The sequence below is a fragment of the Scyliorhinus canicula genome, chromosome 25 (assembly GCF_902713615.1).
Source record: "Scyliorhinus canicula chromosome 25, sScyCan1.1, whole genome shotgun sequence".
NCBI lineage: Eukaryota > Metazoa > Chordata > Chondrichthyes > Carcharhiniformes > Scyliorhinidae > Scyliorhinus > Scyliorhinus canicula.
The window spans coordinates 9,219,263-9,236,769 of NC_052170.1; the positions used below are offsets into that span (position 1 = coordinate 9,219,263).

Genomic DNA, 17,507 nt, shown 5'->3' on the forward strand with positions numbered 1-17,507 from the left:
TACCATTTTTAGAGATAACAAGGTGCTTTATCTTTATTTTTTATTTTATTTTTTATTTATTTATTTATTTTAAAAAAAATTTAGATTACCCAATTATTTTTTCCAATTAAGGGGCAATTTAGCGTGGCCAATCCACCTACTCTGCACATTTTTGGGTTGTGGGGGCGAAACCCACGCAGACACGGGGAGAATGTGCAAACTCCACACGGACAGTGACCCAGAGCAGGGATCGAACCTGGGACCTCAGCGCCGTGAGGCGGTTGTGCTAACCACTAGGCCACCGTGCTGCCCTAGGTGCTTTATCTTTAGGGAATTGAACCAAAACCAGCATCTTTGTGCATACTCCAAAATTTATTTTTGGATGTTGCAAAAAAAAACCCCAGTGAGATTAATTAATAAAGTGCAGTGTAACGTTGCTCCATAGACATCCTCAGATTGACAAGCAACGTCCTTTTTCGTGACAGGGAGATGAATTTATGACTTCTTCCCAATACTTTAACAAGGCTAGCATTTTTTTACATTTTTTAAAAATTTAGAATACCCAATTTTTTTTTCTAATTAAGGGGCCATATGGGCAGCACGGTGACGCAGGTGTTAGCACAGCTGTCTCACAGCGCCAAGGTCCCGGGTTTGATCCCGGCCCTGGGTCACTGTCCGTGAGGAGTTTGCACATTCTCCCCGTCTCTGTGTGGGTTTCACCCCCACAACCCAAAGATGTGCAGGCTAGGTGGATTGGCCACACTAATTTGCCCCTTAATTTGCAAAAAATGAATTGGGTGCTCTAAATTAAAAAAAAAAAAATTAAGAGGCAATTTAGCGTGGCCAATCCACCTACCCTGCACATCTTTGGACTGTGGGGGAGAATGTGCAAACTCCACACGGACAGTGACCCAAGGTTGGGATTCGAACCTGGGTCCTCAGCGCCACAGTCCCAGTGCTAACCACTGCCCCATGTGGGTGTGGGAGAAGAGGAGATACAGTCAAAAATTGATACCCCCCTCAAAATATCTTCCCCCACCTTAGGCTTGCATTTATATATCTCCTTTTGCACCATTGGATGACTTGAAGCACTTTCCAGCCAATTAAGTACTTTTTTAAGTTAGCCAATTGTACAATTTGGACACATTTTTAAAGACCGTTTAACTTAAGGCCACACAAAGTGGAGGCCGTGTTTCCCACAATATTGCCAGGATGTAACAACTCACGTCATGTCGAAAGTGGAGCCCTGGAAAGACGGCTTCTGCAGCACCATCACGGTGGCAGCAGTGTAGGGGGGGCGAGGGTTAGACTCGTTCCAGTATCGGTCCTTCTCCATGAGAGGCAGATCCTGATACATGTCGTCGACCGCCATCATTGACACCTGAATGCAACAGTCACAACTACAGTCAATGCAACCCTGCAAAAAAGGGACAGCCAACTCAACAAGAGTAACTCAGCCGAGGATTGTTTAGGAGAGATTTCGGGGAGGGCGGGGTGAGGGGTGTGGGAGAAGAGGAGATACAGTCAAAAATTGATACTCCCCTCAAAATATCCCCCACCTCTAGGTTTCTTGCTGTCCCTCCTGACTGAATTCATGCTGCCGTTTGGCTCCATCAGTGCCTCCAACTTTTCAGTAACTTACAAAGAGAACATAGAACATGCAGTGCAGAAGGAGGCCATTCGGCCCATCGAGTCTGCACCGATCCTTAAGCCCTCACTTCCACCCTAACCCAATAACCCCTATCCTTTTTGGACACTAAGGGGCAATTTATCACGGCCAAACCACCTAACCTGTACGTTTTTGGACTGTGGGAGGAAACCGGAGCACCCGGAGGAAACCCACGCAGACACTGGGAGGACGTGCAGACTCCGCACAGCGACCCAGCGTGGAATCAAACCTGGGACCCTGGAGCTGTGAAGCCACAGTGCTAGCCACTGGGTGGCCATTTGTCATTTACAATGTCGACAGATGAGAGAGTCGGAAGAAGAACTTTATCCTTTTGTCTGTGTCTTTATTCTGCAGCTATGACTCATCTTTCATTCTCACTCCACAGCATAAATATTTCCCATCTTCTCTGTCTTAAAACCTTGACAAAGAGCCATCTGGACTCTGAAATGTCAGCTCTTTTCTCTCCCTACAGATGCCGCCAGACCTGCTGAGATTTTCCAGCATTTTCTCTTTTGTTTCAGATTCCGGCATCCGCAGTAATTTGCTTTTATTCTTTTGTGAACCTGCCGCACTTTCCGACTAGGTTGCAATCCAGACTTGGAACCCTGCCTCTTCTGAAACGTTCCTAGTCCAGACACCCTAAAAACAACTTTGGACTTTCAGAAAGCTTTTGATACGGTGCCACATGGCAGGCTGGTTAGCAAATTAAAAATGTTTGGGATTGATGGTTCCTTGGCAGCATGGATTGGAAGTTGGCTAAGAGATAGGAAACAGAGGGTGGATATAGCTGGACATTTCTCAGACTGGAGACGAGATGAAAGTGGTGTTACCCAGGGCTCAGTGTTGGGACCCTGGCCTTTTCTGATTTCTGTCAATGATTTAGTGGTGGGTGTTGAGGGCAAAACCTCTAAATTGGCAGATGATACGAAGCTGGGGGGGGAGGGGGGGAATAATGAATTGTGAGGATGATGCTGAGCAACTTCAGAGGGACATTAACAAGTTGGCCAAATAGGTAGACACCTGGCGGATGTGAGATAATGCATTTTGATAGGAGAAACATGGGGAGACAATACAGCTTTGAGGGGAGTACAGGAGCAGAGGGACCTCGGGGTCCAAGTGTATAATTCTCTGAAGGTGGCCAGACAAGTTGAAACAGTTGTTAAGAAGGCTGATACCATCCTTGGGTTTATAAATAGAAGCACAGAGAATAAAAGCAAGGAAGTGATGCTGCACCTCTACAAATCATTGGTCAGACCACATTTGGAGTATTGTGTTCAGTTCTGGGCACCTTATTTAAGGAAAGATGTTAAAGCCCTGGAGCGAGTGCAGAGGAGATTTACTGGAATGACACCAGAAATGAGGAATTTTAGATACAAGGAAAGATTGGAGAAATTGGACTTGTTCTCCTTGGAGCCGAGAAGATTAAGAGGCGACTGTATTGAGGTGTTCAAAATTCTGAACAGTTTTGACAGGGTAGAGAAGGATATTCTGTTTCCACTAGTTGGTGTGTCAGTGATGAGGGGTCACAATTTCAAGACGGTCCTGGTAAGAGAGCTCGGAGTGAGATGAGGAGAAACCTCTTTCCTCATGGAGTTGTTGGGGTTTGGAATGCGCTGCTTGGGAGAAAATGACTTATTGTCACGAGTAGGCTTCAAATGAAGTTACTGTGAAAAGCCCGTAGTCGCCACATTCCGGCACCTGTTCGGGGAGGCTGTTACGGGAATCAAACCTTGCTGCTGGCTTGCCTTGGTCTGCTTTCAAAGCCAGCGATTAGCCCTGTGAGCTAAACAGCCCCTTAGCTAAACAGCCCCTTGGTGGAGAGTGGTGGAGCTGGATTCCATCGGAGGTTTCAAATGAGAGCTGGATATATATTTGATGGTGATGTATTTAGGAGGCTACGGAGATAGAGCTGGGGAATGGGACGAGCTAGTATGCTCCTTTGGGAGCTGGTGCGGACACGAAGGGCCAAATGGCCTCCTTCTGTGCTGTAAATAACAAACAAAATAGAAAATAACAAACCCTCCCATTCCAGTTAGGTCAGAGATCAACCAACCATAGAAACTCTCAAAAAAATCTCTTGTGACTCGCTAACCAACTGGGCAGTGCATCTGCCCATGCTTATCTTTTTCAATAGGATCAAACAAACATTAATAGAACAAGTTGAGTGTGCATGCTCTGCTAGCGGGCGTTGGGACTTTGGAAGTGACACTGTCACCGTGTCAGCCAAGGTCCTTTGAGTGCAGCAGTCATTACCTGAAAGTTTCGATCAATCAAACGATTCGTTTCAAAATCATCATCATCTTCTCCAAAGGGATTTATTAGTTGCTCTGCTACCTGTAAACAGACATAGCAACTTAATCAAAGTGCCGGTTCTTGGCCCACAACCTACAGCATTCATTCAGCCAACCCCAAGAAGTGAGATGAACACTTTTTGAAAAACGTGTTCCTGTAATAAGAGCCTTCTGGATTCTTGAATCCTGGTCCCTGGTGCTGTGAAGCAGCAGTGCTAACCACTGTGTTACATAAGAACATAAGAACTAGGAGCAGGAGTAGGCCATCTGGCCCCTCGAGCCTGCTCCGCCATTCAATGAGATCATGGCTGATCTTTTGTGGACTCAGTTCCACTTTCCGGCCCGAACACCATAACCCTTAATCCCTTTATTCTTCAAAAAACTATCTATCTTTACCTTAAAAACATGTAATGAAGGAGCCTCAACTGCTTCACTGGGCAAGGAATTCCATAGATTCACAACCCTTTGGGTGAAGCAGTTCCTCCTAAACTCAGTCCTAAATCTACTTCCCCTTATTTTGAGGCTATGTCCCCTAGTTCTGCTGTCACCCGTCAGTGGAAACAACCTGCCCGCATCTATCCTTTCTATTCCCTTCATAATTTTAAATGTTTCTAAAAGATCCCCCCTCATCCTTCTAAATTCCAACGAGTACAGTCCCAGTCTACTCAACCTCTCCTCATAATCCAACCCCTTCAGCTCTAGGATTAACCTAGTGAATCTCCTCTGCACACCCTCCAGCGCCAGTACGTCCTTTCTCAAGTAAGGAGACCAAAACTGAACACAATACTCCAGGTGTGGCCGCACTAACACCTTATACAATTGCAACATAACCTCCCTAGTCTTAAACTCCATCCCTCTAGCAATGAAGGACAAAATTCCATTTGCCTTCTTAATCACCTATTGCACTTGTAAACCAACCTTCTGTGACTCATGCACTAGCACACCCAAGTCTCTCTGAACAGCGGCATGCTTTAATATTTTATCGTTTAAATAATAATCCCGTTTGCTGTTATTCCTACCAAAATGGATAACCTCACATTTGTCAACATTGTATTCCATCTGCCAGACCCTAGCCCAGTTACGTGCTTAATATTCCTCTGATGCCATCCTCCCTTGCATCTCCTCCTCTTCATGGTAATCAGTCATGTCCTCAATTACCTGGAATAACATTTGCGAATTCTTGCCTTGATAATATAACATCCACACCGAGCCCACCCCTTCCACCTCTGTGATTTCTCCATCTCCACGGCTGCCTGAATTTCTGCTGCTGAAACTATCATCCATAGTTACTTCCAGATCCAACCATATCAATATTCTTCTAGAGCGGCTCATTTCCACGCTGCATAAACTCTTGGGGACTTGGTTACAAGTGACCAGGCTGAGAGTTGGCACAGTCACACACCAATTGACATCCTCAGAGCACTCTGAAAGCCTCACTGAAAGGGCGACTTGGCAAAACGTACCACGTGGCGGCGCCTCATCTACAAACCGCAACGCAGTCCGAAAACGGATCGCGTGAACTCTGCTGCAGAGGAAGCTCCCGCTCCCTCAGGGAAACGCTTATCCTTCCCGCCCAAAGACCTCTGGGATTGGCCAGCCCAGCCACCTGAGGACACACCAATCACAAAGCCCGGCAGTAGCCGTCCTCGTTTCGAGGGACTGAGAGCCAAGACGGTAGCAGAAAAGTCTGACCGAGTTCCACAGCTTTGCGAAAAAATGGTTTTGAACCAGGGGACGAGGGGGTAGGATAGCACATTGGCAGCTTAGGAGGGTCGAGCAAAGTTCAGAGGAATATTGGCCATAGCAGCATTGCTACAGAGGAGATAAGAATCCTTATAAAATAGCTTTTTTCCCTTGTACCGTACTCACAAGCTTACTTCCCCCAGTGTCAAATATATATGAAACACGATTAGAATCAAATTCACCATCAACATGGTAAGAGGTCTTACAACACCAGGTTAAAGTCCAACAGGTTTGTTTCAAACACGAGCTTTCGGAGCACGGCTCCTTCTTCAGGTGAATGAAGGAGCAGTGCTCCGAAAGCTCGTGTTTGAAACAAATCTGTTGGACTTCAATCTGGTGTTGTAAGACCTCTTACTGTGCTCACCCCAGTCCAACGCCAGCATCTCCACATCATGGCTACCATCAACATGAGTGAATTAAGAAGGTTGAACAGCAGAGTTAGGTGAGATTAGAAGTAAATACTACGCGGTACCCACGAAGTACAGTTATTTCGAAAGCCCATTTTAGTGCTGATGTGATCTCAGAAACATAACAACATAAAAGATAGGAGCGAGACTGGACATTATGACACTCGAGCCCCCTCTGTCATTGTACCCAATACAATCATGGCAGATCTTCAGACTCAACTTAACTTTCCCGCACACTCCCCAAATCCCTTGATATTCTGGGACCAAAAATCTGTCTTTTCCAGCCTCTGATATATTCAACAATATCCACAATCCAGCATCTTGGGAGTTGACATTGACCAGAAATTGGACTGGACCAGCCTTATAAATACTATGGCTACAAGAGCAGATCAAAGGCTGGGAATTCTGTGGAGTAACGCACCCATTGACTCCCCAAAGCCTGTCCACCATCTACAAGGCACAAGCCGGGGGTGTAGAACACTCTCCACTTCCCTGGTTGAGGGACACTTGAGAAGCTCAATGCCATCCAGGACAAAGCAGTCCGCTGAACTGACATTCCATCCACTTCCTTCAGCATTCACTCCCTCCACTACTGAAGCACAGCGGCAGCTGTGTGTACAGTCTACAACAGGGGTGGGCAACCTTTTCCGTGCAAGGGCCACATTCAGAAATTCACAATTTTAAAGGGCCGCATAGTATATTAATTAATAGTCCCGGTTGTAACCAATTAGCGTGCGGCATATACCTCAGCGCTTCCCCCGGCGGCATCCTGCCTTTAGCCCTCTTTTTGTCTACTTTTCAAAAATGGCGCTTCGCCCGGTTATGATTCTGGGCGCCTCATATAGAACATAGAACATAGAACAGTACAGCACAGAACAGGCCCTTCGGCCCTCGATGTTGTGCCGAGCAATGATCACCCTACTCAAGTCAACGTATCCACCCTATACCAGTAACCCAACAGCAGCCCCCCACCCCCATTAACCTTATTAAAAAAAAATTAATTTTTTTTTATGACTTGATCTCGGTGGGCCGCATAAAGACCTTTGGCGGGCCATAGTTTGCCCACCCCTGGTCTACAAGATTCACGGCAGCAACTCGCCAAGGCTCCTCTGACAGCATCTTCCAAACCGGTGACCTCTATCACCAAGAAGGGACAAGGGCAGCAGACATTTGAGAACATCGCCACCTGCTGGTTCCTCTCCAATCTGCTCGCTGTCCTGATTTGGAAATATATCGACTGTTCCTTCACAGTCCCTGAGTAAAAATCCTATAACTATCTCACTAACAGCACAGTGGGTGTACCTACACTACAAGGACTTTAGATCTTCAAGAAGGCAACTCCCCACCACCTTCTCAAAGCTAGGTGGCGATGGACAATAAATGCTGATCTAGCCAGCGATACTAACCCCATGAAAAAAATAAAAGGCCTTTAGGGTAGAAAATTCAAAGGATTGACAATCCACGGAGTTAAAACATTTCCCCTCATCTCAGTCCTAAATCAGTGACCCCTGATCCAGAGACCGTTTCCTGTTCCTAGATTCGCCGACCAGCAGAAACAATGTCAGAGTCTCTCCTGTCAAACCCCTCAGAATCTTGTATGTTTCAATCAGATCATCTCTCGTCCTTCTGCATTCCAGAGTATAGCCAAAGCCAAATGGGCCAACGATTATAGGGAGCAGACTTCAGAGTCGAATAACAAGATGCGTCCAAACATACAAACTAAGAGCAGGGGTCGGCCACTTGGACCCTCGATCGGTGTGATGCTGGAACTCACAACTACCTAACTCCAAGAATAGCACTTCATCGAAGCAAGCTGACAATCTCCCAAGTAAACGTGCCAGTAAACCAGCGAGGGTGCATGGAGACCAAGTGATTGAGACGGGTTAGATTCTTGCTAAATAAAGGTGCACTGGAGCACAGTTGTGGCCTTACCTTCAGCCAGCCAGCGTAGAAGAAGAACTGCAACAGAGTGAACACGGGAACATACAGGTCAATGTCATGCCCTGCATAGCCTTGGGCAGGGTCAAGAAACTGGCGTCCAATTAGGCAGGTCATGAAGAAACTGTACACTGCGATGGTGACAACCTGCAGAGAGAGAAGGTGGGGAAGACGTATCATTAACATGCTTGCGAGCAAAGACTCCCAGAGTTTTCAACATCATCTTCCGATCCTATAGCTGCAGACCATATGTGGACACCTGAGGAGGAGATGACCAGATGCACAACACCCATCAATGCTGCTCCAAAACTGACTTGGTAGGGGTATTATCCAGGGCATGTCTCCCTAGCTGATGGTAAGACCATCTCTCCCTCCTTAAAGGGAATCTCATGGCCATTGCTCAACATCTCAGAGCGGTATTAAGAATCTGGGAGGGAGAAAATCAACATTCGGGAAAAGCCCTCTCCCAACTTTTCTTTTCTTTCGTGGGATGTAGGCCTCACTGGCAAGGCCGGTTGTTTGTTGCCCTCGAACCGAATGGCTTGCTTCACCATTTCAGAGGCAGATTTCATAGAATCACTGCGGTGCAGAAGGAGGCCATTCGGCCCATCGAGACTGCGCCGACCTTCTGAAAGAGCACCCGGCTTAGGCCCACTGCCCCACCCTATCCCTACAACTCCACCTAGGGACTGCACATCTTTGGACACTAAAGAACAATTTAGCGCGGCCAATCCACCTAACCCGCACATTTATTGACTGTAGGAGAAAACCGGAGCACCCGGAGGAAAGCCACGCAGACACAGGGAGAACGTGCAGACTCCGCACCGACAGTCACCCAAGGTCGGAATTGAATCCAGGTCCTGGTGCTGTGAGGCAGCAGTGCTAACATTGTGCTATTGGACTGTGCCACCCTTAACGGCATAGGTTTTCACAACAATGAATGATAGTTGTCATGGTTGAGGCCATCTTTTTTTATATATATTCTAGAGTTTATTAATTAAATTGAAAATGCACCAGCTGCCATGGTGGGATTTGAACCCGTGTCCCCACAGGACTGGGCCTCGAGATTACTAGCCCACTGACATTACCACTACGCCAAATGCTCACTGAGCTGCGTCTGATTACAGACCACTGTGTAATGTTAACTCCTTTGCTCCTGTGAATGTTGACACTTCAGTTCCACATGGTACCAGCACAATATTGTCCCACACTCCAATACCCATTTTCATGAACAAACCTTATTGCCAAGTCTTCATGGACCATTTACCCAAAGGAAAGAAGTTGAGCCTTATCTTCACCCCCCCCCCCCCCCCCCCCCAACACACATACATGCAGTTCAAACGGAGGATCACCCGTTAATGATCAGGAATATAGCAAACCCCAGCTACCTGAGCTCTGCAATTCTCTCCCTAAACCTCTCTCAGACACTCCGCGATAGTTATGGGTGGGATTTTCCAGTCCCACCACTGGCAGGCATCGTCACAGACGGGAATTTGGAGGGCCTCCCCCACCCCCCTCCCGCCCGTAAGGAAATACCGAGGGGGTGCTGCACTGCCAGAGGTGCCGTCTTTCGGACGACACTTTGAACCACTTGGGTGGGTGTAAAAAAGAAGAAATCTCAGAAGGGCGGATGTGTGAGGATAGCACAAGATAGACGAGCGTGGCGGACTATTACAGCAGATCCCCCTCCCCCCTTGGAGTAGCTACATGCAGTAGAATTTCATTTGACGAGCTGGGGGGAGGTGGGGGGGGGAGGGGGGGAGATCATCCCTAGCAGCCTGACCAATATTTGCCTCTCAATCAACATCCGATCATTATCACATTGCTGTTTGTGGGATCTTGCTGTGCGCGTTATTGGCTGCCGTGTTTCCTCCAATGCCCACACAACAGTGACCACGCTTCAGAAGTACTTCATTGGCTGTAAACCGCTTTGGTTGTGAAAAGCGGTGTGTAAATTAAATGATTGCCTTTTTACGAATGAATGTTGCTCGCTTTCTGATGAAGAGTATTTTGGCGAAGTCGGCAAACGATTCATGGGTGGCTCTTGGTTCTGTTCGCACAGCGGGCGAAGGTGTCCCAGAAGAGGTTCCCTTTGCCATTTCACCCCACCCCATGCCCAGCTCCTCGCCAGGTACAATTCACGCTGGGGATGCCAGGTGTGGATAACAGAAGGGGGTGGGTTTGGGCACTAACCACCCGACACCATCAGGCCCAAGTAGTTATTTATTTGTGAATGGAGGGCAGCACGGTGGCACAGTGGTTAGCACTGCTGCCTCACGGCGCCAAGAACCCGGGTTCGATCCCAGCCCCGGGCCACTGTCCATGTGGAGTTTGCACATTCTCCCCATGTCTGCATGGGTTTCACCCCCACAACCCAAATTCATAGAATCTACAGTGCAGAAGGAGGCCACTCGGCCCATCGAGTCTGCACCAGCTCTCTGCAAGAGCTACCTACCCAAGCCCACATCTCCACCCCATCCCCACAACCCAGTAACCCCACCCAACTCTAAGGGCAATTTTGAACACTGAGGGCAATTTATCATGGCCAATCCACCTAACCTGCACATCTTTGGACTGTGGGAGGAAGCCGGAGCACCCGGAGGAAACCCACGCACACACGGGGAGAACGTGCAGACTCCGTACAGACAGTGACCCAAGCCGGGAATCCAACCTGGGACCCTGGAGCTGTGAAGCAATTGTGCTAACCTCCATGCGGCCCTAAGATGTGCAGGGTAGGTGGATTGGCCACACTAAATTGCTCCTTATTGGGAAAAAAAAGATTTGGATACTCTAAATTTATATGTTAGCGTCACGTGAATGTCCATACGTTATTCACCCAAACCTGCAGTCTATCTGGGTTCTGAGTGCGGCCCCCATGAGACATTTTGTTGACCGTTGCCCAGGCGCAGGGTCGCCACATTCTGCTGATTTCCGCCCGTGTAGTTTTTTTACTCCCGGTCTGACTGAAGTGATTCACACGTTAAGCGAGGGCGAGCGGAGTGAGGAGCGAGCTGATTGCTCACAACATCGACTGTGAGAGCCGTACGCTCCCTCAGCGTCCAAAGCGTAAATATATCATTTGTTTTTACCATTGAAGTTGATGACAACCCTATGAATGATGAAGCATTTTCTACAACTCGTTATGAAATATTCGGCATGTATGAAATGTATTTAATCTTATTCATGGGGTCACGGTTAGTGAACGAGCCCCGATTTCAACCTTGCGGCCCACTGAGATGAAGGAAGGTCACTCCTGCGGCCCACTCACCGGCCCAGGTTGCTCACTCACCGGCCCAGGTTTCCCACTCACTGGCCCAGGTTGCCCACTCACCGGCCCAGGTTGCCCACTCACTGGCCCAGGTTGCCCACTCACCGGCCCAGGTTGCCCACTCACCGGCCCAGGTTGCCCACTCACCGGCCCAGGTTGCCCACTCACCGGCCCAGGTTGCCCACTCACCGGCCCAGGTTGCCCACTCACCGGCCCAGGTTGCCCACTCACCGGCCCAGGTTGCCCACTCACCGGCCCAGGTTGCCCACTCACCGGCCCAGGTTGCCCACTCACTGGCCCAGGTTGCCCACTCACTGGCCCAGGTTGCACACTCACTGGCCCAGGTTTCTGATCCTATGGGAGCATCATACCCAAACGTAAAGCATTCCTGGGGCAAGGATTCTCCAGCCCACCACCCCACACCCCAGCCTGGTGTTTCACGGCAGTGCCCTGTTACCATTGAAGCCACCTCACGTCGCCAAGAAACCCATGGATGTGGGAGGGAGGGGGGTGGGGGGGGGGGGGGGGAGGTTCCAATGGGAAAAGTGAATCCCAACAGCCGGAGAACACGGGCTCTGATCGCTCGACTTCACACACACATACATGCATTTCCAATATGAGCCACTAGATGGGGATCGACACCCACCTTTCATGCAGGAACCAGGCACAGACGCCAGCCAGCATCTCTGCCGGTTCAGATTAACAAAGCGAGTGGATGGTCAAGGCAGTCCAAAATCTGCGACCCGCCTCGTTCGGGAGCATCAGCTACCCGTTGCCAAGCCACCCATGGTGACTCAGTCTGCGATGGTCAAAGCGTCTAACACAATCGAAAGATAAACCTTTACCTGTGTGTACACCAGTGGGATACTGATCCAGTCATAGTGGAAAAGAAGGCTACACTTGGCTCGAAAAGTATTCAGTTCCTGAATAAGAAAAAAAAACAAACAGGGAACAAAAAGGTGCAATATTATTCGAGACCGCCAATAATCTTTCCTGGAGTCAGGAAAGAAAAGCAATAAATGAAGGACAAGTAATAATAGTAATAATCTTTATTATTGTCACAGGTAAGCTCACATTAACACTGCAATGAAGTTACTGTGAAAGGCCCCTAGTCGCCACATTCCGGCGCCTGTTCGGGTACACAGAGGGAGAATTCAGAATGTCCAATTCACCTAACAGCACGTCTTTCGGGAGTTGTGGGAGGAAACCGGAGCACCCGGAGGAAACCCACGCAGACAACGGGGAGAACGTGCAGATTCCGCGCAGACAGTGACCCAAGCCGGGAATCGAACCTGGGACCTTGGCGCTGTGGAGCAACAGTGCTAACCACTGTGCATATAAGCAGCCGCAAATACGCCAGCGTCCACTCACTGCACCCCCAAGGAACAGAACTGTTGTGAGGGCAACACTGTGTAGTTAGGATCACATCAGCAATTGTTCACAAAAAGCTGTTTGGCGTCACTATTGTCTCGTTTCATGTTGATCTTTGCAGGCCCGTGGATCTCCCGTGGAGTTCACCAGGCTTGACCCTCTTCATGACAAAGTTCCCGAGATATATATCATCTTGGGACATTGAGCCAGCTCTGCGTTCAACATCAACAACAACACTTTGCGGTTATAGAGCACCCCTGACATAGTGAACGTTTCAATTGCTCCACAGAAGTCTCAATCTGACATTCGGCCACAGATAGAATAGAATGATATCCGCACTGCAGGCGTAAAGTAAGGAAGAGAGATTGAACAAACTCGGGTTGTATTCCATAGAATTTGGAAGATTGAGGGGTGATTTGATCGAGGTTTTCAGGACATTAAAAACGGGAAAGATAGGGTAGATAAGAGATAAATTATTTACGCTGTCTGCAGAATCCAGGACTAGGGGGGAAAGCTGGGGCATCAGAACCAGACCGTTTAGGAGTGAAATTAGGAAACGCTTCAACACAAAGGGAGGTAGAAGTTTGGAACGCTCTTCCTCAAACAATTGATTCTAGATCAATCGTTAATTTTCAAACTGAGACTAAACAAAGATATTATGGTGCAGAAGTGAGTTGGGTTCCAGATCGCAACCAACTCCAGGGTGCAAAATAAATTCCCCTTTAAACCTCCAACTCTCACCCTGAATCTATGACTGCTGGCTATGGTGGTGCATTATGGTGTTAATGGCAATGTTGCTGGAATGTCACATTCAATGGAATTTCCATCGCTGAATCCCCCACTATCTACACACTGGGGGTTACCATTGACCAGAAACTGAACTGGATCCAGCCATACCAATACTGGAGTTATAAGAGCAGGTCAGAGGCTGGGAATCCTGTAGCAAGTAACTCACCTCCTGACTCCCCAAAGCCTGTCCACCATCTACAAGGCACAAGTCAGGAGTGTCATGGATAGTCTCCACTTGCCTGGATGAGTGCAGCTCCAACAACACTCAAGAAGCTCGACACTATCCAGGACAAAGCAGCTCCCTTGATTGGTGCCTGATCGACAAATATTCTTTCCCCCACCGCCGGCGCACAGTGGCAACCACGTGTACCATCGGCAAGATGCACTTCAGGAACTTACCAGGGTTCGTTAACCCTGGACTGCTACCATCTAGGGAAGTAGATGCAAGGGAACCCCATCATCTGGAGGCTCCCCTCCAAGCCACTCACCATCCTGGCTTGGAAATATATCACTGATCCTTCACTCTCGCTGGGTCAAAGTCCTGGAACTCCCTCCTAACAGCACTGGGGCTGTACCTACACCACAATTAAGGGTGGGCAATTAATGCTAAAGCCCACATCCCTTGAATGAATGAAACAAAAGGGCTAAAATCCTCTTTAGGCTCAAGCTGGTGCTCTCGGGACACAGGTTCGAATCCCACTGAGGCAGCTGGTGGAATTCAATTTGATTGAATATTGAATGAATATAAAGCTCGTCTCAGTAATTCTAAACCATGGCAGCTGTCAGCAATTGTTCTGAAATCCCATCTGGTTCACCAATGGCGCTTTAGGGAAGGAAATCTGCCGTCCTTACCCGGCCTGGCCTACACGTGACTCCAGACCCACAGCAATGTGGTCAACTCTTAACTGCCTTGGAAATGGCCAAGTGAGAGACTCAGGTTTTTTTTCTTACATAGAATTTACAGTGCAGAAGGAGGCCATTCGGCCCATCGAGTCTGCACCGGCTCTTGGAAAGAGCACCCTACCCCCTACCCAAGGTCAACACCTCCACCCTATCCCCATAACTCAGTAACCCCACCCAACACTAAGGGCAATTTTGGACACTAAGGGAAATTTATCATGGCCAATCCACCTAACCCGCACATCTTTGGACTGTGGGAGGAAACCGGAGCACCCGGAGGAAACCCACGCACCACACGGGGAGGATGTGCAGACTCCGCACAGACAGTGACCCAAGCCGGGAATCGAACCTGGGACCCTGGAGCTGTGAAGCGATTGTGCTATCCACAATGCTACCGTGCTGCCCATTGAGGTTAAGGGCAATTGGGGATGGGCAACAAATGCTGGCCCAGCCCAGCGCGCCCGCATCCCATGAAAGGTATGAGCCCCTCACCCAAGGTGAATAGGGCCTTCCTATCTGCTCTATCCAGACCCATATATTACACACTTCAATTTAGGATGCCTGTCAATCTCCTCTGTTCCAAGGTAAACACCAATCTATCCAACCTTTCCTTGGAAATTCAATTTCTCCAGGCCAGGCAACATCCTCGTCAATCTGCCTGCACCATCTGTAGTCCAATTACATCTTTCCTGTTGTAATGACTAAGACTTTATGCTGTACTCCAACTGTAGTATGGCTAGTGCTTCATACGGTCCCAGCATAGCCTCCCTGCTCTTGTATCTAAAGCCTTGGCTAATAGAAGCAAGTATCCTCTCCTATGCCTTCTTGACAGCCTTATCTACCTTCGAGGGTCTGTAGTTATGCACTGTCAGGTGTCTCTCTTCCTCCTCCACACCTTTCAGTAGCCTGCCCTGTGTTGTCTATCCCTTAGCCGTCCCCCAAATGCATTACGTCACACTTCATAAACCCTCCATGATCTTCGAACTTTTTATAGCCAGCAGCAGAAGATTCACTTTGCGGGGAGTAATTGGCACTTTTGTAATGTCACCACACTGCTGATTCAGCGAAACTCTCCAATTAGAAAGACAGAAAAACAATTCCTCCCTCCCTCTCCAACCACCATTTTCCCCTCCCCCCCTCCCTGAGTTGCTGGGACTCAGCACTAACCCTTCTCACTGCCTTAGAGAGGGGGCCATGCTCTTATTGACCAAAGGAAAGATCATCGGCCAGTTCAGGCCAATCTCCATGTCTCCCCCCCCCCCCCCCCCCCCCCCCCCAACCTCCCCCAACCACCCACTTCCCCCACGTAAGGTCGGACCTCCGGCCACAGAATGGTTAGTAGCACACAAGCCCGTTTGGCCCATCGTGTCCCTGCTAGCTCTCTACAAGATCTACTGAATAAATCTGTCCTAGTCCACCCACGTCAACGCTACCACCAAGAAAGCACAACAGCGCCTATACTTCCTCAGGAAACTAAGGAAATTCGGCATGTCCACATTGACCCTTACCAACTTCTACAGATGCACCATAGAAAGCATCCTGTCGGGCTGCATCACAGCCTGGTATGGCAACTGCTTGGCCCAGGACCGCAAGGAACTTCAGAGAGTTGTGAACACCGCCCAGTCCATCACACAAACCTGCCTCCCATCCATTGATTCCATCTACATCTCCCGCTGCCTGGGGAAAGCGGGCAGCATAATCAAAGACCCCTCCCACCCGGCTTACTCACTCTTCCAATTTCTTCCATCGGGCAGGAGATACAAAAGTCTGAGAACACGCACGAACAGACTCAAAAACAGCTTCTTCCCCACTGTCACCAGACTCCTAAACGACCCTCTTATGGACTGACCTCATTAACACTACACCACTGTATGCTTCACCCAATGCCGTGGTTATGTTGTTACATTGTGTACCCTGTGTTGCCCTATCATGTATTTTATTTTATTTCCTTTTCCTGTCACGTACTGAATGATCTGTTGCGCTGCTCGCATAAAAATACTTTTCACTGTACCTCGGTACACGTGACAATAAACAAAATCCAATCCACTCCGCCACCTTTTTGTCTGTAACCCTGCACAACTAAAGGGTCACTCGGTAGCCAAGAGGAGGTGGAACATGGACCAAATTTTCTTCCCATTGCCTGGAGTGTAAGGGAGTCTAACTATGGTGCTCTAGTACCACTGACTTAGCACAGAGCTTAAATTAAACCCAGTCTCTATGACTCAGTTACCCAATGTTTTAACTGTTAACGGTCCAGAAAGCCAGGCGGTGAAGGATAGAACCGAATCCATTCTTTGCAAACTTTAATAAGAATTTATTTACGCAGGTACACATTACAAACATGCACCTCCTCACACAACAACCATAGTTTCTGAATATTGCAATAGACAGTTTCGTACAACCAATAAACTATTGAAAGCACTTTAACGGGGCATTGTAACAAAAAGTAAAGTTTAAGAAAACCGGTCAAATTAAGTTAAAATAATGTTCCCGGGGCGTATGACGCACACCAGCCCCTGCAGTGCCCACTGGTGGCGGGAGGTCTCAAGCGTACCGGTGGACACAAGAGTGCTCCCTCTCCAGGGACATCCAGTCATGAATGTAGCCATGGAAAGGGGGCAGATAGTAAGGCCGGACGCCCCCTCAAAAGATCGCTGTTTGGACCTATTAATGACCGCCTTGGCTAGGGCCAGGTGCAGGCTAACAAGGAGGTTTCCGCCCTACCCTGCCCGCCCTCCTCCGCACCAGGTAGCCAAAGATCGGGCGCTGGATTCTCCCCTACCCGGTGGGGCAGGGCGTCCCAGCGGGATTTCCCCTCACCTTGAGGGGCTAGGCCCGCGCCGGAGTGGTTGGCGCCCCGCCGGCCGGTGGGAAAGCCCTTTGGCGCCTTGACAGCCGGGACCGAAGGGACTTCGCCGGCCGGCGGAAGTCCGCGCATGCGCCGGAGCATCAGCGGCTGCTGACGTCATCCCCGTGCATGCCATGGGGGGGGGTCACTTCCACGTCGGCCATCGTGAAGGCCGTGGCCAACGCCGAAGGAATAGAGTGCCCCCGCGGCACAGGCCCGCCCGCCGATCGGTGGGCCCCGATCGCGGGCCAGGCCACCGTGGGGGCACCCCCCGGGGCCAGAGACTTCGGGAGACGGCGGGGCG

The 17,507-nt window shown here is 49.2% G+C and overlaps 1 protein-coding gene across 1 annotated transcript in view; it reads right to left on the reverse strand.

Annotated features, from left to right (window-relative positions):
• Positions 1-17,507, reverse strand: part of best2 (bestrophin 2) — a 29,618-nt gene that overhangs the window by 1,722 nt on the left and 10,389 nt on the right. The window contains exons 6-9 of the mRNA XM_038784866.1: positions 12,141-12,218; positions 8,022-8,174; positions 3,902-3,982; positions 1,206-1,360 (exon numbers count right to left, since the gene is read on the reverse strand). Of these exons, the coding sequence (XP_038640794.1) occupies positions 1,206-1,360; positions 3,902-3,982; positions 8,022-8,174; positions 12,141-12,218 (467 nt within the window). The remainder of the gene's footprint in view (positions 1-1,205; positions 1,361-3,901; positions 3,983-8,021; positions 8,175-12,140; positions 12,219-17,507) is intronic.